This window comes from Centrocercus urophasianus, unplaced genomic scaffold, assembly GCF_019232065.1.
Source record: "Centrocercus urophasianus isolate 14NV4802_14NV808 unplaced genomic scaffold, USGS_Curo_1.0 seq_1, whole genome shotgun sequence".
Lineage (NCBI taxonomy): Eukaryota > Metazoa > Chordata > Aves > Galliformes > Phasianidae > Centrocercus > Centrocercus urophasianus.
Window position 1 is genome coordinate 1,905,557 of NW_024884141.1, and position 21,884 is coordinate 1,927,440.

The following is a 21,884-nucleotide window of genomic DNA, read 5'->3' on the forward strand; positions in this document are numbered from 1 at the left end:
GAGTGAGGGAAAAATTCACAGCAAAAAATCCCCAGAGCCTGGCGGCGCAGCGCGGCCACAGCGCGAGGTGGCCACTAGGGGTCACCCCCTGCTTGCTGCTATAGACCGAAAATGAAAAAACAACAAAAAAACCACAAAACCACACCAAAAAAAAAAAAAAACAAAAACAAAACAAAAAAAAAAAACCAACCCAACAAACCCCAAACCTGAAAGCCCATAAAAATGCATAAAGCCCACCTAGTTCCTACCCCTTACCCTGAGTGGGTTGCCCCCCCACCAGCTCAGGCTGCCCAGGGTCCATCCAACCTGGCCTTGAGCACCTCCAGGGATGGGGCACCCACAGCTTCTCTGGGCAGCGGTGCCAGGGCCTCTCTGCTCTCTGAGTAAAGAGCTACTTTAAAGCCAATTAAAATCTCCCCCCTTTTCTTCTTGTCCTATTACTATGAGCCTGTGTAAAAAGCAGGCTTCCTTCCCATTTGCAAGTTACCTTCATGCCATGGATGCCCAATCTTTCAGCTTGCCTGGGTTGCACTGAATAAAGAATTGTGTTGGGCCACATATAAAATATATATAATATAGTTAATGTATATAAGTAACTAAACTAAACTTTAACTAAACTTTTATTTATTTATTAAAAAAAAAAAAAAAGAAAAGAAAAAAAAAAGGAGGGCAACAAAAACATAAAACCAGGAAGTTGGGCACATATACTTTAGACAGTGAGTTCTCCCTGGAGCCTTGTCTTCTCCAATCCCAGCTCCCTCATCCTTTCCTCACAGGAGAGCTCCTCCAGCTCTCAGATCACCTTTGTGCCCCTACTCTGGACCCACTCCATCAGGTCAGCATCCTTCCTTTACTGGGTGCTCCAGACCTGGATGCAGTACTCCAGATGGGGCCTCATGAAGGCAGAGCAGAGGGGACAATCCCCTGCCTTTCCCTGTTGCCACCCCTCTGTTGGTGCAGCCCAGGTTGCTGTTGGCCTTCCAGGCTGTGAGAGAGCACTGCTGGTTCATGTCCAGCTTTTCCTCCACCAGAATCCTAAGTCCTACCCATTGGTCTAATACTCTTAATGGCAGCCTGCTTCTCTGTATCACAGTTTTTAAAACCTTAATACATTAGAAGCCCGCTTTTCTTTTTTTTTTTCAGGAAGGACGTTTTCCTTTTCCTCAGAGCAAGCTCAGGAAATGAGAGAAGCGGTCAGGAAGCCAGCTAAGCACCAATGCAGACATAAAGCAAAGAGACACGGGTAATTTTCTTTAAATATTTTAAAGCATTGATTTAAAAAAAAAATGACAAAATTAATGCTGAATCTCCCTCTGAAGCATATCTCATTAGTATGCTCATTTGCTTTTGGCAAGCAGACACAGCAAGGACCAAAATAAAACGTTACAAATTACAGTGAGCTTTGCAGCACAATAACATTTGTGTTTGGGATTTAACCTGTTTCCTCTGGTGCTGTACCCTACGTCTGACACACAGAAAGTCCCCACTGTCAAAAAAAATTCCATGTAAACTGAAGAACAGCTGTTTCTCAGTGATCCCTTATCGTGTGAGCCCTCATTTGCTGCTGCTGCCCTCTGAGCCACTTCTGTGCTCATGGTAGGCTGTTCCCAGAGTGGAAAACAAAACACCTGGCTGTCAGCAACACAAGGCTGCTGCAACAACTGGAGTTTGCCAGGATACTACTGGCAAGTACGATGAGCCCGATTAGCCCAAGTGTGCCAAAAAATGTGCTATTGAGCATCCGAGGGAGAGCTGCTATGGGGTTGTGCCACAGGGCTCTCACCCATGGCTGAGCTGTTCAAACCTAGACTTGATCATTGCAACAGAAGCAACAGACTTGGGTTCCCAGCAGCCTCACTGGAGGCTTTGCAGCTCCAGCCTTGCAGGGAGGAAGAGGAGGGCTTAGGGAGCAGCTCTGCAATGCTCTGCCTTCAGGAGCCTAGGCAACATAATCCAGATAGTTCATGTCTCTCATTTGTGGCCACACAGCTCTTTGAGGGGTCAAATGGGACAGATCTCAGACACAATCCAAGTTAAGAATAACTTGCAACATAAAACAATAAATCTGGATGTTATTTTTAACCCAGAACTTCTTTGCTGCTCTCTCCTGCAGCTCAGTGCCGCATGTAGCTGGACAGACAAAATTAGGAGATGAAATGCAGTGCAGTTACAGAAGTTGATGCTCCTGAAGGTCCTTTTTGACCCACGTGATTCAGATTCTCAGAATGGGTGGCTGAGGAAGGAGGGTGTGGTGGAGACCTCCACAATGAAGGCAGCATCTCGTGTCAGCACATTTTCACATCACTGGAACTCCTGAGTTCTGGCTGCAGAACTCTGCTCTCCTTCACTCTGAACTTCTCAACACTTAATCTTTAAAGAGAGCTTTTACAAAACAAGACAAAGTCAAAGAAACATACAGAACCTCCAAACACAAATAGCAGAACAACCACAACCCCTCAAACATTACTTCTGAGGTTTTTGATAGGACAAGAAGTAACAGCCTTCGGTCGTGCCAGGGGAGATTCAGGATGGATATTAGGAAAAAATTCCTCTCAGACAGAATGGTGAGGCATTGGCACAGGCTGCCCAGGGAGGGGGTGGAATCACCATATCTGGAGGTGTTCAAGAGCCATGGAGATGTGGCACTGAGGGATGTGGTTTAGTGGTCGCAGGCATGGGCTGATGGTTGGACTAGCTGATCTTATTGATCTGTCCAACCTTTATGACTCTATGATTCTCCATTCGTGCCAACAAATCCAATATGAGGCAGATCCCCCCTTCCCAGAAACTCTTTAATGTTTGTTATGTTTAACTGTAGGTATATTAAAGACTTCTAATTATAAGTTTCAAACCAAAGATCTCATTAATCCCCAGCTAAGAACATTACCACGATGAGCTGCCAAAGGCATGAGGAAATCACTCTAATTATCCATTCTAGGTGCTGCTCTTCAAAACTTGATTAGCTATAGATACACAGGTGATAATTCCTACTGTCTTTATAGCACATCCTCACTATTATCCACTGTAGTCTGATTCAGTTCCTTATTAGAATAACACTATGCTAATTAAGCAATCCTGCATACAGAACATTTTGTGATGTAGATTAAGTGGGTTAAGATGATGATTAATATGACAAACTGTGCTATCAGTGTCAAAAGAAACCGGTGAAAAAGAAGGAGCTCTCACCTAACTGGTGAACAGGAATAAATAAAAAGTAAGTGGAGCATTAAAAAAAAAAAAAAAAAAACAAAAAAAACAACCAAGAAAATAAGCTAAAAATAAAATTGTAAAAGAAAAAAAAAAAAAGAAAAACGTAGGCAGTAGGTTGAAATTGTGATCATGTATTTTCCTCACCACACACCAGGACCCAAATTCTCTGCACACCTCCAGGTGCACACACTCCAACACATGGAGGAAAACACAGCTTTATGCAGAGCCCTGCTTTCACCCAGAGCACTGCTAAAGCAGCAGTTGTGTTTCCATGTTTTCACTCCCATTTGGTGCTGGTGACACACTGGGACAAGCCCAAGCACACAGCACAGCACAGCCTCCCCAGGCAGCGCTGGGTTCTGCACACCGCCTTGGGAAGGCTTTCTCTTTCCACCCCCTTTGCAAGCACTGAAACATGTACGTACTTTGCTCTTGCCCAATGATGTTTTGTTCCCAGCTACTTCCAGTTGGCAAAGGCACTCTCCCAACCCACGTGAGATGCAAACTGTGCTGCTTTAACCCTTTTGGGCCATGCATTCATTGCAACGTGAACACTTTTTCTGTCAGGAGCAAAGAGTTTGCAACAGTGGTGTAGCAAATTTAAGAAACAAAGTCACTGAGAACACTGGTGATCCACAGAGATTAAAGTTTTATTTTGATATAAAAATTAAATAGCAAAGTTTATTTTTTACAGTGATAAATTAGAAATTTACAGTACATACATCAAAGCAGATACATTTTCTGTACACCCAAAATAATCAGTGTCTACTTCCTTAGAAATTCAGGTAAAGGAGCTGACTTGTCTGCTCAACAAAGGAGCTTGTACCTCTCCAGTAGATGCTCCTGAGACCCGTGATAAGTGGAGTGGGGTTGGAGAACACAGCACAGTGCAGGAAGGTAAGGGCCATAAGGTCTCTGCTTGTATAACTGCAGCAACTGAATGTCTGGGACAGGATTAGTCATACATTTTTTGGCTTTAAATTCTTAACAACATTGAAATGAGAGAATGTACGAGTTGCAGATGCTTTTGTAACTGCTGGGTTTGGGGTTGTCTGTTGTGACTTCCCACTCAGCATCCCCAGAACAAGGCAAGGTGAATGCACATGGATGCCCAGAAAGGTGGGGGATGCCCCGTCCTTCAAAGAATTCAAGGTCAGGCTGGATGAAGCTCTAAATGATCCAACTGTAGGTGTCCTGTTCATTGCAGGAGAGTTGGGCTTGGTGACCTTTAAGGGTCCCTTCTAACTCAACCAATTCTATGATTCTATGATTTGTGGGATGTAATTTTGTTGGTGCTACAGCTGACGTTGCTTTGGGGTTGCCACAGTGGCCCTGGGAACACGTTCCTTCAGGGATAGCAGCTGCTCCCCACCTCCTGCCCATAGCATTTGAGTGCCTCATGCTGTAGTGGTCCCCAGCTCCCTCATGAGGCTATACAGTGCTGTCCTCATTTCACTCATTTCCAATGTCCCCAACCAGCCAGGAGATCAGTCTGGCACAGTCCACAGGGTCACAGGCAGGGATGTGATAACAGGAGTACTACTTAACATCCACTTCTGTGTACATAACACAGTTAAAAATGCTGTTTATTGGATCAGTCAGGTCAAACAGGAGTCATGTCAGCCAGGAAACTATCCAAACCGCTTCAGATTGAAGGACGCTTGAGTGAATGTGACACCTTGGCACAGCCTGACGCTGCAAGACAGGGCTCATACTGTCTTCACCCTTTGCAAGTTAAAATACAGCTGCTGATCACACATCCCTTGCTGCGATGGGGGATGCAGCACGTGGTGGAGAGGCTGAGCCATCTGAAGATTTCCGACTTGCAGAACTCCTTGCCCACAGAGGAATAACCAGATCCAAACACAACACTAATGGTGAGAGAATTCAGAGAGAGGATCAAAAGGCACAGATGGTATGCAGTGCTGGCCGAGACAATGGCTGCACATTGAGCAGAATGTGTCAAGTTGTCACTAGTTCTGCTGGAGAGGGAGCCCAACCACAAAGACTGCAATTAGGGTTGGTTTGTTTTTTCAGTGTCTTTTTTTTTTTTTAATATGCTCTAGCACATGTTTCAACATTGCCATTGAAACAATACACGCTGCTGGGACAGAGTAGGAATGAACCATGGTTTGGGAAGCAGCACATGGGCACCTGTAGGAAAAGTGAGGGCAAACGCGTGCTCTCAGCTGCCCTTGAAGATCACAGCAGTCAGGGCACTGGGGGATGCCCAGCAGCTAAGCAGGATCCACACACACAAAGCAAAAATTTGGAGTACCCAGAACTGAAGGTCCTTCAGAGGGACAGAGCACTGAAACAGCATTCTCTTAAATATTTACGGGTTACTGTTTGCATCACCTTCCTTAACAGCCAAACAAGTCCCAGACACAAGGTTCAAGCTCCCTGTGAGCTCAAGCCAGTACCTCCTCAATTAAAACTTGGCAGTTGCTGTGAAACAACATTAACTGTAGAGAAGTTGGATCTCTTCTCTTGGATCCATTTCCAAAAACTGACAACGTCTCTGTCATTCCTGAGGACTGAATGCCTGCACACATTCTGTATGCATCTATACAAAATAAAATAAAATAAAACCACTCCATAGCTGTCAGTGAGCAACTGGAGCGTCGTTCTGAGGCAATCAGCTGCATTGCGATGTCACGGACTGAGAATGTTCTTTTAATTGTAACTGACACACATAATTATACAACTGATCTGTGTGAACATGAGGTTGCCAAGAAACTCAACGTTTCACTTCCCCCAGACTGGCGTCTGCAGAGATACCATCATGCTGAACGAAATATATTAAGACTTAATTGCTTCATGAAATGGGTCTCCAGAGAGACAGATAAGTTTACTCGGAGAAAAACTGACATTGTTCTGAAGAGACCCTCAACTCGATTTTCTCTTTCCTGTAGGAAGGAGCATGATAACACAAGACTTTATTTAAAGCTATTAAGCTCAGCAAAACGAAGCAGTCAGCTGGAAATAGCAGTAGCACCTGAAGGAATAGGAACAGAGGCAGGCGGACGACAACTGATGTGTAACAGCACGCACAGTTTCCAGATTCCCACAGTTCCTCTACTTCTGACCACGACCTTGAGCAAAGCTTTTTTAAAAATACAAAACACTGACAGAATCACAGAGTGGTTCAGGTTGGGAGGGACCTCAAGAGGTCCAAATTCCTGCTCAAAGCAGGGTCTCAGCACTCAGATGAGACCAGGTTACAGACAGTGAAAAGAACAAGCCAAAATTATTACTAGACCATCAGATGACTTAAGAGTAATTCTCACTAATACCTCACTAAATCCTTCTTTTGGGTAATTCCCAGACTTGGGAAGTTCACATGATTCTCTGTTGGAGGACCTGATGCTTGGCTGACTTGTGCAGCCTAAGAGGGCGACGGAATTCCCCAGGGCGCAGAGACAGCCCTTAGAAAGCACTTCCTCCACAATGCTCAGAAAGAAGAACACCTATCTGAGGTCCTGGATGCTCCATCTTCTGGTAACTGCACCCTGCCTCAGCCCAGAATTTGGACCTGCACTGCCTTTCCTCCTGCAGCTTCAAGATGATGAAAATAAAACAGTATCCCACAGCTGCGGCCTACTATCCCACTGCTTTTAAAGACTTTGGTATATTGCATCCTGCTTTTAAAACAAAAGGAAGATAACGTGTTCGGATATTTCACAGCTTTTAAAGCCTCCCTGGGCTTTCCTATTTCGGGCAGCACAGTTTATGGCTTTCATATTTCCAGCATTATTTGTTTGTTTGTTTATTCTTTAAGGCATTTTTTTTTCCTTCCCCAAGAGACAAGTTTTGTAACCATCTCCTCACTCAGCTCCCAACACTTACGCTGCAGTTCTTACACACGAACAGTCCTTCAGGTGAGAGCAGTCAGACCATCTGGACGCTGTCCTTTTCTCACACCACAGTCTCGTTCCCTTTCCCAGGTTTCACCCAACCGTCCGCTCTTTTCTCCCGTTTCACTTTCCCTGAGTTCACCAGTCTGTTTGAGCACTTCTGCCACGTGTGCAGAGTTTTGGCTGACCAGATCCACATACCTGAAGTGATGCCCACCAGGAGGGACATGAAGATTTTGAGCATCTCCACTGCCATATTGGAATCATCAGCTGAATAGCGGAAAACGGCCCAGTTGGAGATTTCGTAGAAATAACAGGCAATGACACACGTTGCTGGGACGGTGTACAGCACTGAGAAGACACCAATTTTAACCATCAGCCTCTCCAGTTTGTCAGTTTTAGTCCCGTCTTTCTGAAGATTGGATCTGATTTTAAATAAGGCCACCAATCCCGCTGCAATGAATAAAGTTCCAATAACCAGGTAGGTAAAAAGCGGAGCAACCACGAAGCCCGTCAGCGCATCCAGGTTCTGGTTGCCAACGTAGCACAGGCCAGTGAGCTCATCGGCATCTACCAGTCTCATAATCAAAATGACGATGGTCTTCACTGCAGGGATAGCCCAGGCTGCGATGTGGAAATAAGAGCTGTGCATTTCTATAGCTTCGTGGCCCCACTTGAGTCCTGCAGCCAGAAACCACGTCAGTGTCAGAATAACCCACCAGATGGAGCTAGCCATCCCGAAAAAGTACATCAGCAAGAAAATTATAGCACATCCTGTGTTCTTAAGACCTTCTTGGATAAGAACAGGTTCTGCTGCCTCTTCAAAATCACAGGATATCCTTTCCCGGCCCACAGTTAGCCTCACAATATAAGCAATGCTATAAATATTGTAGCACATGCTCAAAAATATGATTGGGCGCTCTGGGTAGGAAAATCTGGATGAATCAATCAGGAAGGTCAGGACTGTGAACGCAGTTGATATGAAGCATAGACTGGCCCACACGGCCATCCAGATATCTGTGAACTCCTTCGCTGACCTGCTGTAGAGCCCAGCGTCGTAGCCGCACTTCAGGACACAGTCCAGGTTTCTCTTGACCCAGATGTACTGATCTGAATTAGATCCCATGCTGTGACACTCCTCTCCAGGCTGCAAGGATGTCTTGCTATGAAGGGGAACCTCTTCATCTCCCGGGCCCTCCATGCACATGTGGTTGTGATCATTCTGGGGAGGGAATTTGCTGCAGTTCAAGCTGTCCGGCCAGGCAAATCCAAACTCTTTTAAAACAGGTTCACATCTTCTTTTGACGGAGAGGCACATGCCACCACAGGGACCTATGGGGATGTTAATCTTCTCCGTGCACATCGGGACATAGACCGAACAAAGGAAGAACTGCAAGAAAGAGAAACAAAAATCATGACCGCGTTAGGAGAGATTCCAGCGGGTCAAAATATAACAAGTTTTTGCCTTTTTAGCAGTAATTTTTGGTCCTTTGCCTTAAACAACAGGAAGCAGCGCAAAACAAACCAAGAACAATAAAAGCAGAGGAAGAAAACTCCTAGAAATGCTGCTTTCTTTCAGTTCAAATGCACTCTGCATGCAGAGCCCACACGTTTTGCTCCCTGGATGAGCTCCACGCAAACTGAGCCCATCAGTTTCAATATAGTGAGCTGGACTCAGCCAGATGTGAACCTCCAGGGTTTGCAATTTAGGAAAGCAAAAATACAAACAACAAAAAACAAACAAACAGACACCCAAAAAACAGACAACCTCCCTCCCCCCCAAAAAAATCCAGAAAGCAAACCCTAAACAAACTGAAGAGGTTTAAAACAAACAGATTCGTTGGAGGCACTGCCTGGAGCAAGCAAACAGAAGAAAAGGCATTTAGCGACCGCTTCGATTCGCGGTCCCACGAGCACGGCGTGCTCCTCTCTCACTGTAAGGTCGACTACTTTCTGTTTTTTGCAGCAATAAACATCGCGGCTTTCTCCGCTCTTCCGCGCGTTCGCACGCAGCTCCTCGCCATCCCCGCGCCCCGACCGGTGTCACAGCCGCGCTCAGCTCCCGCTGCCGGACCCCCCCCGGCCGACGCTCACCTGGAGCTGGCTGGAGCAGCCGTACTGGATGAGCGGGGTGAAAGTGGTGAGCTGCAGCTCGGCGTCCGCCTGCAGCTCGTGGCCCACCAGGTTGGGCATCTTGGTGACATTGTAGCCCAGGTTCTGGCACATGGCGATGCGGATGGCGTCGCAGCGCCTCTCCTCCTCGTCGCCGAAGCCCCGCGCCCCGCCGAGCAGCCCGGCCAGCAGCAAGGCCAGCATTCGGCCCCCGCCGCCGCGCCGCTCCATCGCCACCCCCGGCCCCACCTGCCCCGACCCCGGGCTGCGGGCTGCGGGCTCCGGCCCCGGCCGCGCCGTGCCGCACGGGCCGGCTCCAACGGGGAGGGGCCGAGGGCGGCCCCGCTCTTAAACCGCCGCGCCAAGAAACTGCCCAGGGGAGGGACGTTGCCTCCCCGAGCCGCCGCCGCCTCCTCCTCCCAGCGCCGCCGCCCCGAGGACGCGCCCCGCGGTGCCGGGGAAGCGCCCCGCTGCGCCCCGCCGCCGGCAGCGCTCGCTGTCAACGCCAGGCGCTCGTTCGCTGCCTCCCGCGCTCCGGGGCGCAGTGCCTGCTGTCCCCACCGTGCGTCCCCGCCGGGCGTCCCCGCCGGGCCGAGGCGTGAGGCCCGCTCCCACTCAGCACTGCCGGCCGAAAGGGCTCCCCGAGGGCATGGCTGCCCAGGGGCAGCGTAAGGCCGAGCCTTCGTCAGGCTGTGGGCAGAGCTGGGGAAGTTTCTGAGGTGCTGCCTATCCTCTTTCATGTGTCCGCTTCATAGAGTCGCAGAGTTGGAAGGGACCTTAAAGCCCATGCAGTTCCAACCCCTATCATGGGCTGGTTACCACTCACCTGCTCAGGCTGCCCAGGGTCCAGTCAGCCTGGCCTTGAGCACCTCTAGAGATGGGGCACCCGCAGCTTGGTCCAGAGCACAAGCCTAATGGAGAGCGGCTGAGGGAATTGGGATTGTTTGATCTGGAGAAGGGGAGGCGCAGGGGACACCTTATCACCTTCTAAAACTCCCTGACAGGAGGTTGCAGCAAGGTGGGTGTCAGCCTCTTCTCACAGGTAACAGCAATAGGCTGAGCAGGAATGACCCCAAGTTGTGCCAGAGGAGGTTCAGGTTGGATATTAGGAAACATTTCTTCTTCTAAAGAGTGCTAATGCATTGGAACAAGCTGCCCAGGGAGGTGGTGGAGTCCACCTGGGTCATGGTGTTCCTTTGTGGGCAGCAAGAAATGAGGAGGGCACTGCTATCAGTAGCTCATAGTATTTGTGTAAATCTCATAAATACCTATGGATGTAGCACTCGCAAATGATGAGAGAAAAGGGCTGTGGGATTGAGCTGTGGAGTGTCAGCGGGAGGATGGATTAAGAGCAGACAAATGAGGCTTGCTTTCCAGATAATTTACACCTGTAATAAAATCTGGTAGAGCTGGTTGTGCCTTTAGCAAAAATATGTCATCTATTAATGACTTGTTTGTAAAGCACTTGGAAAATGTTTGTAGAGCCCTAGTTAAATGACCTCTGGCTGGGTGCGTGTCTCTGTGCATGCAGCGTGGGACACGTGTGGGTGCTCTGTGACAGAGCTGTGTGTCCATCTGTGCATGGCCATGATGCTGACTGATCTTCTTCCTCAAGTGCTAGAGATAGTGTTTTAATGGATGTTTCATGAGCGCAGGTGTTTACATAGCCCTCATCACCCTGATGCTTAGCTCCAATAAAGTGACTGCGGCCTTATAAAACCCTTGCGAGGCAGACAAGTTATATTATCTTAACTTTTTTAACACAGGGTCAGACGGTGCTGTGGTCCCAAGGTCGTGCAAGGAGCCTGCAGTACAGTCAGCAGCTCAACCCGTATCTGGTGAGGGCTGTATTTACTCATAAGCATTGCCTTCTGTGACTAGCAGTACTCAGCTGCTAATCTGGGTTGGTGATAGTGTTGTGAACTCACACAGTGTACTGCAAATGTCCAATGAGCTTTTCCCAGCCCCACCAAAAGCGTGATCTAAATCAGACAGGGAATGGGCACTGGGCATTCCATACAGGCTAACACACAAAAGCAGAAAGCAAAGCCTCCCATGGGAGAAGTTGTGGTCTAAATTCTGTAGGTAAGGAGGTTGGAGGGAGGAGGATCACGGTGACCCTAAAAGCTATGAATCTTTTTCTTAGATAAAATCATTTGATCTGGAAGGGACCCTCAAATGTCATCTAGTCCAACTCCCCTGCAATGAACAGGGACACCCACAGCTAGCTCAGGTTGTTCAGAGCCCTGTCCAGCCTGTAGTGGGGTAGACCAGAGCAGAGCTTTGCCTAATTCCCAGGAAACAATTTGTCTGCTGCACGTTCAGCAAAACCCTCTGCCAGTGGACCCAGTCCTTTGACTCAGTGGAAGGGACAGGAGGACATGTTAGAGCTGCAGTGAGATACAAGTGTCTCTTAGAAAAAAAACACCACCCCCCCCCAAAAAAATAATTGCCACTATTGCTTTTTCTTTGAGAACACAAAAATAAATATTAGGAAGTGCTACACTGCCATGTTTGCTTTGGAGAGTCTTTTAGATAATGGGAATTAGTTTTCAAAACAAGAATACTGGCAAATCATAGCAGAGGTCTGAGTTGGAAAAAATGGTAATTACACTGCTTTGAACCTTGTGCATATATTAACAGTGATTAAATGTCACCATGATAAGCATGTGCATAATAGCTTCTTGAAACAGATCAAAGTAAGAAACCTCTGGGATAGTTGGTGTAGAGATTCTTAGATTACTGGGCAGTTGTGAGATTCTGGCCTCAGTCCTGCACAGCCCAAACTGTGTTATTTCCTTGTTTGTTATTTGAATCGCAATGTATCTTTTTTTATTTTTATTTTAAGAAATAAGATTTTGAGGTTGCCTTCATTAAAGAATCAGCTGCTAAGAAGCTCCCTGTTTATTGTGGCTGCCAATAATTATATCTGGTTTCTAGTTTGAGTTATCTCCTGCTTCCAGCCTCTGACTTTTGTTGGATCTTTAGTGGCCAGAGTGAGAAGCCATCCCCAAGATCATCCCTGTGAGTAATGTCAGACCAAATAAGTCACCCTTTGGCATTTTTGCAGTAAGCAAAATAGATTGAACTTCCCGAGTTTCTTACTGCAAGGTGTCTTTTGCAAAGCTTTAACCATGCTTTTGATTTTAAAGGAGTGAGATTTGAGCCTGACTTTTTGTCCCTTTAGAGTCAGCTAAGACAAGCAAACAACTGCAGGGGGCAACTCACATTATAGGAATTACATGAATATAAAATATTACTTATAGTCTGTTATTGTATTTCTGTTGTTGTAATTTTCCTCTGAAGTTTTTATGTTTTTTTTTTTTTTGCATATTTACTTAAGCTGCAAGTGTATTTCTTTATCATTGAATGTCTCCAGTATCTCTCAGATTCTTGCAGCAGGAGACCTGGGAAAATTCAAAACTGAATATTTTCAAGGCATCAATGTTTTCCTGAACGCTGGTGTTAGAATGTGGTTTGGCTCTCCAGTAGAAACAAGACTCATGTCAGATGTGCAGGTCTTCATTCCTACACGAGATCAGCTTGCTTGTACATCCAAGGATGCTATCTGCCCTTCAGACCACATCCTCACACCAAAAGCCACTACTGCTTGTGAGTAGACCTGAGGAAACTCAGGCACCCTCTCCATTTCTTTTCAAGCGTGGATACCACACTGGAATTTTATTTCCTTAATCTAATTTAGATGTCTACTTATGGTCAGGTGAATTTCATTTTAAAAACTAGCCCAGAAGTGCAGGGTCACTTGGAGATGTCTAATGGTGGCTGGATAATGGCCACTTCTGGGACACAGAGGGAATAGACGTTGCCATCCCACAGATTTCTGACAAAGTTCTTGGATACAAGGGAGCAAAACAGGCAGGTTTTTAAACATGTGCAAATCCTAGAGCTGTTCTGGGACATCTCCTTATAGTACCACTGAAACCATAACATTGCATTTTCACTGTTAGTCACTTTTCTCTAACTTTTCTCATCTGTGTTTTCCAAAACTCAGCCAAATGTCTGTTGGACATTTGTCACTTGCATTGTTTATTGACAGTTCCACAACTTCCATCTCGTAACATAGCAGTACCATTTGTGGCTCTATCTTGGTTTACATAAAACTCCATCGTCTTTGACCACCTGTCCATTAATTTTCTCTTTTTGCTTATTTTATAACATTCTTTTAATTCCTTTTGTGTTTGTTTTCATTCAACTCAATGTCTTCTTTCTCCTGTTTATCACTGATGTATTTTCTTAACTTTATAGTGTTAACAATGTTACTAAAGGTGTTTTCTTTAATTTTCCACCTATACATTTAGCTAATTTTTTTTTAAATCAAGGCAGATTGCTTTCATAATGGCTTTTCTGGAATCTAGTAAAATCTTTACAGTTGATTCCTATTACTATGCTTGTTATTCTGCACTTTGAGAGGCTGACCTTTTTAAAGCAGGAAGCATGTCTCTGTTTCGACATGGCTGTAGCCTCCTTTAAGGTACTGCTGTGCAGCTGAGCTGTGACACATCCATACAATATCTGAATTCACATGTGTAATTCCTTGCATGCCAGCATGGGTCAATAATTGCTCCATGACCCCTGAAAGTCAATAATGTTAACTCAGTCTGCACAGAGACCTCAGACTTTGTTTTCACAGCACTGTAAACAGGAAATTTCAGCGCTGTTTAATATGCACCATTTCAAGAAACCATTTGCATTTAGCTGTCATCAAAATGGGTGCCAACGCTCGAGAATTTATCAGGCTGTTTGTGTGGGTGGGAATCTAGAAGGCACAGGTGTATCACACACACCATATAATGGGGCACCAAGAGCAAAGCTGGCCATAACTTTCTTAAGATGACAGTTGTTCATATACACGTCACTTCATCTGTGTCCTAGTATTTGACATGCAAGTATTTCTCTTTCTTGGCTTAAAAATATGTACGATATTTTATTTTTGACAGTTTTCCCACAGCCCTTTCCTCTGATAATGAAGGATTCATGTACAGAATCATCATAAAATCACAGAATGGGTTGGAAGGGACCTCAAGGATCATGAGGCTCCAATCCTCCCACCACAGGCAGGGCCGCCAACCTCCCCATTTAATACGAGACCAGCTGCCCAGGGCCCCATCCAACCTGGCCTCCAGGGATGGACAAGGCATCCACAGCCTCCCTGGGCAGTTGTTCCAGCACCTCACCACTCTCTCTGTAAAGGACTTCCCCTTAACATCCAACCTAAATCTTCCCTTCTTCAACTTCAAACCATTTCCCCTTGTCCTGCAGTTATCAACCCTTTCAAAGAGTTGATTCCCCTCCTGTTTGTAGGCTCCCTTTAGGTACTGAAAGGCTGTAGTGAGGTCACCCCGCAGCCTTCTTTTCTCCAGGCTGAACAAGCCCAGCTTCCTCAGCCTGTCTTCATAGTAGAGTTGCCTCAGTCCTCTGATCATCTTAGTGGCCCTCCTCTGGATCCACTCCAACAGCTCTCTGCCTTTCCTGTACTGAGACCCCCAGACCTGCATGCAGTACTTCAGATGGGGCCTCATGAGAGCAGAGTAGAAAGGGACAATCACCTCCCTGTCCCTGCTGGCCATCCTTTTTGTGATGGAGCCAGTATGTCCTCTGCCAGATTAACAGACCAAACCGGCATTTATTTGGCAAAGACGTTTTCAGGATCTGGTATTACAGAAACATTTTGGCAATTTTTTTTTTTAATTTTATTTTTTCCCCACATTTTCACTGTGCTGAAATACAAAACCATCCAACACGAGCAGCCTCAGGCCAGGCTGGATGTGGCTCTGGGCAGCCTGGTCTGGTGGTTGGCGACCCTGCACATAGCAGGGGGGTTGGAACTAGATGATCATTGTGGTCCTTTTCAACCCAGGCCATTCTCTGATTCTCTGATTTGACCAAAGTGCCCAGGAAAGCTGTGTTGCAGAGATACAATATGTCAAATTTCAACAAAATCTGTTCCTTTTGGGAAAATCCACTGTCTGTGTCTTGACCCATGGGGGAAGCAGAATTCAGCCTGAACTTTGGAATCCATGCTGTTGTGTCCCAAACAGGCTTCCAGTTTGAACTGCTGCTCATGTTTGTGTCTGCAATGCTCAGGGATTTGCATTTTGGCCTGAAATTTCCCACACTTGATCTTGGCCCAAGAGATTTTTATTTTATTTTATTTTATTTTATGGAAAATGATAAATAGTTTTCTTCTCAGAAAATGGCTCAGAGGCCTTTTTCATGCTCAGATAACTCCAACACAGCTTGGTTTTATAACTTCAGATTTGGCAAGTGCAGAGTGCAGTCCGGAATGAGGAATGCACTTTTTTGCCTTGTTTGAAGACATTTCATTTCACAATAGCAAATTAGTCCGAATCTTTGGAAATAATAGACTGATCGTTCACAAGGCGTTATTTCACCATGGTGGAGAATGACAGACCAAGCTCTATTTCTCTGGGAGGTCACGAGTCTTGCTTTATAAATATGGCTTAGCTTCCTTTTTGCAGCGTCATCTTTCCTACTAAATCTCTCTGCGTCCCCTTTTGCTTTAACTCTAGCTGCAGCAGAGGTCATTTCTGCTATATTTGCTCTCCATAAGCTAGGTTGGTTGTACGTCCTTCTCATATGTAAGTAGACTTCAGAAATTAAGTTATGCTGAGATACACAGCCCTCAGAAGAGGAGCTCAGGAGGCAGATTTGCTGATACGCTTCAGCTGTTCTGCGCTGCCCCGGCGGTACAGCAACAAGCTGCTGTAATGAATCGGTTACTGCAGGCATAAGGTTGTTCTGTGTCACTGGAGCAGCACAGAGCTGTGAAGCATGCTGATGAATCTAGCCACAAATCTTGAAATGTCTTCTTTTTTTTCCCGTTAAAAAGCCTGTGTGAGCCGATACGCTGTGTTTAATTACATAACAGCAAGTATTGACTTGCAAGGCATGGCTGGAAAAAACCCGTCTTTGTGTTATGTTAGGCAGGCAGTGGGGTCATCCTCCTGGGAAAGAAATTTGACATCTGCCAGGAGTTGAAGTTAGTGAGATTTGTGCTGCTTTCGTAGAGTTTTGTGAATACACAAAGGGCGGATGGATGCAACGCTGCAGGCTGTCTGATAGTGCCTGCTGTCTGGCCGCTCACGAAGAGCAGCTCACATGCCAGCTAAGGGGCACCACGTTACACACATGGCTGCATTCAGGTCCTGCTAAAATGGCAGAGGGGTTTCGCCAGGCAGCAATACGTGGCTCTTCCAGCTCTGGCGGGACAGCCTGGTTTACAGTGGCACTGTTCTTCACTTTGTGGGCCATCTAAAATATAGGTCTGAGTGCTAATTAATTCCAAACCCCAGTCTCCGCTGTACTTCTTCTAATTTTTGGCTGTTTTCTTTTCAAATGGTCACAGTATACTCCCAGTTTGGGAGTCGGTATAGTTATTTCATTCAAGCATGTTATTTTTTTGCTGATATGTTTATACAGATAGTCTTTAGCATGGATGTTGTGGCAGGAGGCATTTGCTTTATTCTGTTCCCTCTTCCAGTACAGTTTATCCCTCTTCACACAGACAGAGCTTCTCTTCTGTAAACCATTTCTACATGACATTCACATCTTTCTCTACCTATTCCTATATGAGTAAAGACAAACACAAACTTCATTCCAGGCTGTGAGAAGGACTGGTTTGGCAAGTCTTCATCAAACAGATTTCCTAATTTCTACCCAAGTTGGAAAATTAATCGTATGGATTGCTGTTATACACACTCAAGAAGTTACAAAATGAGCACAAATAATGGCATTCATTCTTGTCCGGAAGGCTTTGCTGCCATTTTATATTTACCTTGTATTCCTTGCCTGTGTAGGTGCAAAGCAATTGAGACCTACAAATCATATCTGTCTCCACAAGCAGTTCTTTGTCCAAAGCACCATTTCCATGACCATTTTCTGACCTGAAATATCATTCCTCCTGACCCGCCCCGTCCCACGTGCATTTCTGCTGTTCCTCTGCCTCCTTGGCAGTGTAGGTGCGGGTTTAATTGTCAAAAAACGAACAGAACAGATTGAAATGAATGTGATGACGAGGACGGGTGGTGTGACCACAAAAGAAAACAGATTAGTTTAGATTGGCTTCGACTGTCAAGGAGCCGCACCCTTAACCTTTTCTACAGTGCTGATCACTCTGGTATTCTCGCATTGCACAGAGGTTTTGTTATCAATGGAACAAACACAGAATTTTATTTTTGTTATTACTGGATGAAGCATTTGAGGATATAGTGATCTTTCGTTCCTGGGCAGTGTTATTTATATTTGGAGGCTGACAATCCACTTAATTCCCCGTAGACATATAGATGAAGTTAGAAAATAATGGTAGTTTATGTGAATTCTGTTTTTCTCAGGCATTTTTATTCCTCAGAGAGACTTCCATGGGGCCAGATTACCATGAAAACTAGAATACCATGATATTTCAGTTCCATATGGTAAAAGTTCATGTCATTCATTATTGTTGACACTGTACATACATCCTTGGGGAACTATGAAAAATATAAAAATAAAACTCCTATAAAATGTGCATTTAAAAAAAAAAAATCTATAAAAACTGCTCTTCAACTCAAATGTTCCCCAAGAAAATCTAAAGCCAATTATTCCCCAAATATGGAAATTTCAGGCCACAGCTGGAACATCCAGGAGAGTTTCTGGAGGATGTGCATTGCCACAACACCAAGGCCATCACGGTAGAGGACAGCCACTGAAAAGACCAGTAACGCTCTCTGTGCTGCCCCACACCTTGCCTCTTCCTTCTGATTCAGCTGCACCTGATAGATGTGCAACTAAGGGTGAGTTTAATCTGTGGGGTTTTTTTGGAAGATTAGTTTGCCATTGAATCCTGTGTAGTCAAGACAGAAAGAGAAGGTGCTTGAGAGTCCAGTTCAGAGCTAACGAGGCCACTCTGCCTTGACTATCAGAAATGCTTAGGATCATAGAATCATAGAACGGCCTGGGTTGAAAAGGACCACAATGCTCATCCAGTTCCAACCCCCTGCTATGTGCAGGGTCGCCAACCACCAGACCAGGCTGCCCAGAGCAACATCCAGCCTGGCCTTGAATGCCTCCAGGGATGGGGCATCTACAACCTCCTTGAGCAACCTGTTCCAGTGTGTCAGCACCCTCTGTGTGAGGATGTCATCTCACTGGATGTCTGACTCATTCCTTAGCTGCTCAGGTATCTGGGTAAAGCAAAGAGAAATTAACACAGGCTTAACTGTAATAAGAAAGTATAGACTAAGGGATTATTAATGGAAGATCACTTGGGGGTACAGTGCATCAATGCAGGATTAAGAAATGTCTTAATTTCAGGCTAACTAGAGAGTCATTGTAATGCCCTTAAGGCTTGCTATGGGACTTGCACATAAAGGGCAATGCGATGCCAATCCAGCCTCAGAATTATGAAAGAATGAACTGGGTCACAAGTCCACGATTTCAGAGAGCAAACAGACAGCACTTCAAGAAATTGTTTTCGAAACAGACACATAGGAAAAGGGAACTTTCAAAAGTCCTCCTGAAAAGTGGTACTGTAAGAGGTAAGTGGTACTGTAAGATCTCTGGGGGAGATCTTATTTTCCTTCTGCTAGAACAAAATGATGCAGGACATAAAAGGAAATTTATGTTGAGACTTTCAGCTTTTGGTGAGCTGTGCTATAAACCTATATGTCTATTTTTTTGACCATTAACAATTAGAGCTCGTTCACACAATAGTGAAAACTGTATTTCAAAATGAGCTGTTTTGTTTACTTAAAATGTTCCCCCATCATCCCTCACTGTCTGTTACTGTGTACAGTTGTTCTTTCAGAACAGGATGAACGCAGTTTGGTGGGGGTGGGAGTGCTGGGAGGAGGTATAACTTCTTGAATAATTATCACTATCTTTGTAAAGTTTGCTGAAGTTCTGGTATGAGGGAACTTCAATAAATTGTTTGAGTTAATGCTCCTTTGTGGTACTGAGACTTCACCCATGGACCGTCCTTAGTGCTGTGTTATTAGAGGCAGTGTATTATTCTATCCAAAGCTATATTGACTTCCCCCATCCGGGTTTTTGACAAAGTGAGATCTGTATAAAATCACATTTCTTCTTCTCAAAACATAAGGAACAAATATTTTATATTCAGTAAAGAGAATGTAAAAGGAAGGTGCTTTGTTGGTGTGGGAGAGGGACGTAAAATGATATCACATTCGGCCAGTTACCTCATCTGCATGCACATGCATACGCACATGTATGCAGAAATCTGGCAGTAAGTTTACTTCTCCCTATCTTCAATGTCTTCCAATGCTACAAAACACTATAAAACTGTCAAGAGAAGCCTTCTGACAGTAACATACATCAGGCCATGCAAGGAACTCTCCCAGCGAGTGGTGAAAGCCCTGTGAACAACAGTGATTCTCAACATGATGTGCACAAATTTGACATAATGTGATCTACAAAACATGACTTCCAGACATTACTGCTACACAGAGGCACGGGTGGGTTTTGGGGCTTAGCTAACCTCAAAAAGCAGAACCATTCCTAAGAAAGAATTTATACTCAAGTTCATGTCTTCTGGCTGGAAACTCAGATACCAAGGTGACACCACAGCCTTTATTTACAACTACGCAGAATGCTGAAAACTCTCTGGAAGACAGTATTGGAACAGCCTGAAAAAAAGCCTGTTACTTCAGAAGAGGAATTTATTAAGAGGCACCAAGTTAGGTGTCCAGCCCGTACTGAACTGGGCTGCGATCTGAGCAGCTCTCAAGGGTTCTTTGAAAATCCTAACCTGAAATTCATAGAATCTTTGAATCATAGAACGGCCTGGGTTGGAAGGGACCCTAAGGATCATCAAGTACCAATCCCCTGCTAGATTTCTATCTATCCTAGAGTTAGTATAGGAGAAGTCTCTGTAGGAGACCTCTGCAAATGAGATCAGAACTGAGCCATGAAATGCTGACAAAGTCATCTGGAGCATATGGAGCTGTGCTCAGTGATGAGCCTACCATTTCATTATTTTTGTGTTTATTACATCTTTTTTATTGAATGTGCTGTTTTTCTTTTATCTGCAGCTTTTATTTTGATTTGTATTTCATTATGATTTACTTTCATTTGATAGTTCTCGGTCTATTTACAGAGAACAAAAGAATGCACAATGTAGAACAGTAGAAAAATAGTGTTTATTTTCACAAGTTTGGAACGATCAAATAACTCACAAGTCACAAAGTGGAACCATGCCTGAGGTAGGTTAGGTCATCTCAAGTGTGTGGAAACAAACAGAAATATCCCATTCTTCACTATTGTTTATTATATTTATGCCACTTGGGAGTTTTAACAATACCACATATATAAAACATTTGTTCTTGCTTTCTGCGCTATTCAGGGTTTTCTCAAGGATCTTTGGTGCCTTTTTTCATAGGAACACTGTGATGCTGCTATGCTTTGGTGACTTTCTCATCTGATTTAGCAGAACTGTAAGAAATGGCCCCCATGAATGAGCCAGAAGTGCTGAAAAGGAGTTTTTGTTCTCTGAATGCTTCTGTGTTTAAAAATGGTTCTTTTGAGAGTTGTAACTGGCTTATTTCAACTTCTCAATTCTTTTTAATGTACATTTAAAGCTCAGTCCAACAGAGAGAAACTAAAAGTGTGCTGGTGACGATCAGGTGCCATGCAGTCCCATCAGATTGATTTTTATAACACTTTTGTCTTTGACAGGAGGTCCAAACGTGGATGTCTAAAGCCACATCTACCTGTTTAATCCTGCGATTTAAAGAGCTAAAAGTCATCATGGGAGCACAGCTTCTTTCATTTGCAATTGCTCACAGTACTGGACATCCAGAGTCCTGCTAAGGACGATGCAGTTTATCAAACCAGCTTTGCACGGTAACCTAAAATCATGGCCATTTTGCTGGGAAACACAGACCTGTAAAATGCAGTGATTCAGCATCTGCATCTTAAGCTCTTGAATTTCACTCCTGGATGTCTAAGAGCTGGCAGCAGGAGTGATCAGACGCCTAAGGCTATTTCAACATGGGCATTTGAAAATTAAGTCAGTGAAATTTACTGTTCATTATTCCTCTGGAAAATTCAGGCTTAAATTGAAAGTCTTTTCAATAGTGCTGAGTTCCTCGAAACTATCACTGCTTTTCAAAGGAGCTCAATTGCTTTAGAATAACTACATTTTATCTATGGTCTTAGCAGCCCAACTTTATGGACTGACAGTTTTATTACAGAAACTTAAAGTGTGTTAGGACTTCAAACAGGGAAAAAATGGCTTCTTCTGAGTCTTTTCTTAGTTTCACAAAGCTATTCATGACTATGAAAAAATTCCTGTGATTGAAGCATAAATAATGTTGCAATAATAACCTCATATAAGATGGGAATGGCTGAGGGGACAGAGAAACAACATTTTTTACTAAAGGATTTCATCATTCATTCCTCTCTGCTTTTCTGTCCTGCTTTGGGAAAGATGTAACATCTGCAGAGCTGAAGAGCACAGCCAACAACCAGTTGCTTCTCCCAGCTTGCACCTGCCCTGCTTGAGGTCAGACTTCTCTATAAGAGATTTATCTCAGAACTCATTCAAGAGGCCCAGAACTCTACTTCTCTCCTTCCCATTCATATCCATAGGAAGGTGAGCACCGTCTGCTTGTTTGAAGGCTGCTGCCCCCACCTGGCACGAAGAGGTGAAGGATGTGGCACCTGCACAGG

General features: G+C 44.8%; 1 protein-coding gene and 1 long non-coding RNA gene across 2 annotated transcripts; one reads left to right on the top strand and one right to left on the bottom strand.

Annotated features, from left to right (window-relative positions):
- Window positions 1–3,839: 3,839 nt before the first annotated feature.
- FZD4 (frizzled class receptor 4) lies at window positions 3,840–9,410 on the bottom strand. The gene is made up of 2 exons (XM_042809403.1): window positions 9,162–9,410; window positions 3,840–8,457 (listed from the first exon to the last, which is right to left on the bottom strand). The coding sequence occupies exons 1-2, from the start codon at window positions 9,408–9,410 to the stop codon at window positions 7,129–7,131; spliced, it is 1,578 nt and encodes a 525-aa protein (XP_042665337.1). The 3' UTR covers window positions 3,840–7,128.
- Window positions 9,411–10,165: 755 nt separating this feature from the next.
- On the top strand, window positions 10,166–21,012 carry LOC122169799. The gene is made up of 3 exons (XR_006171698.1): window positions 10,166–10,197; window positions 17,821–17,989; window positions 20,889–21,012. It is a non-coding gene; the product is annotated as an uncharacterized LOC122169799 (long non-coding RNA).
- Window positions 21,013–21,884: the final 872 nt, after the last annotated feature.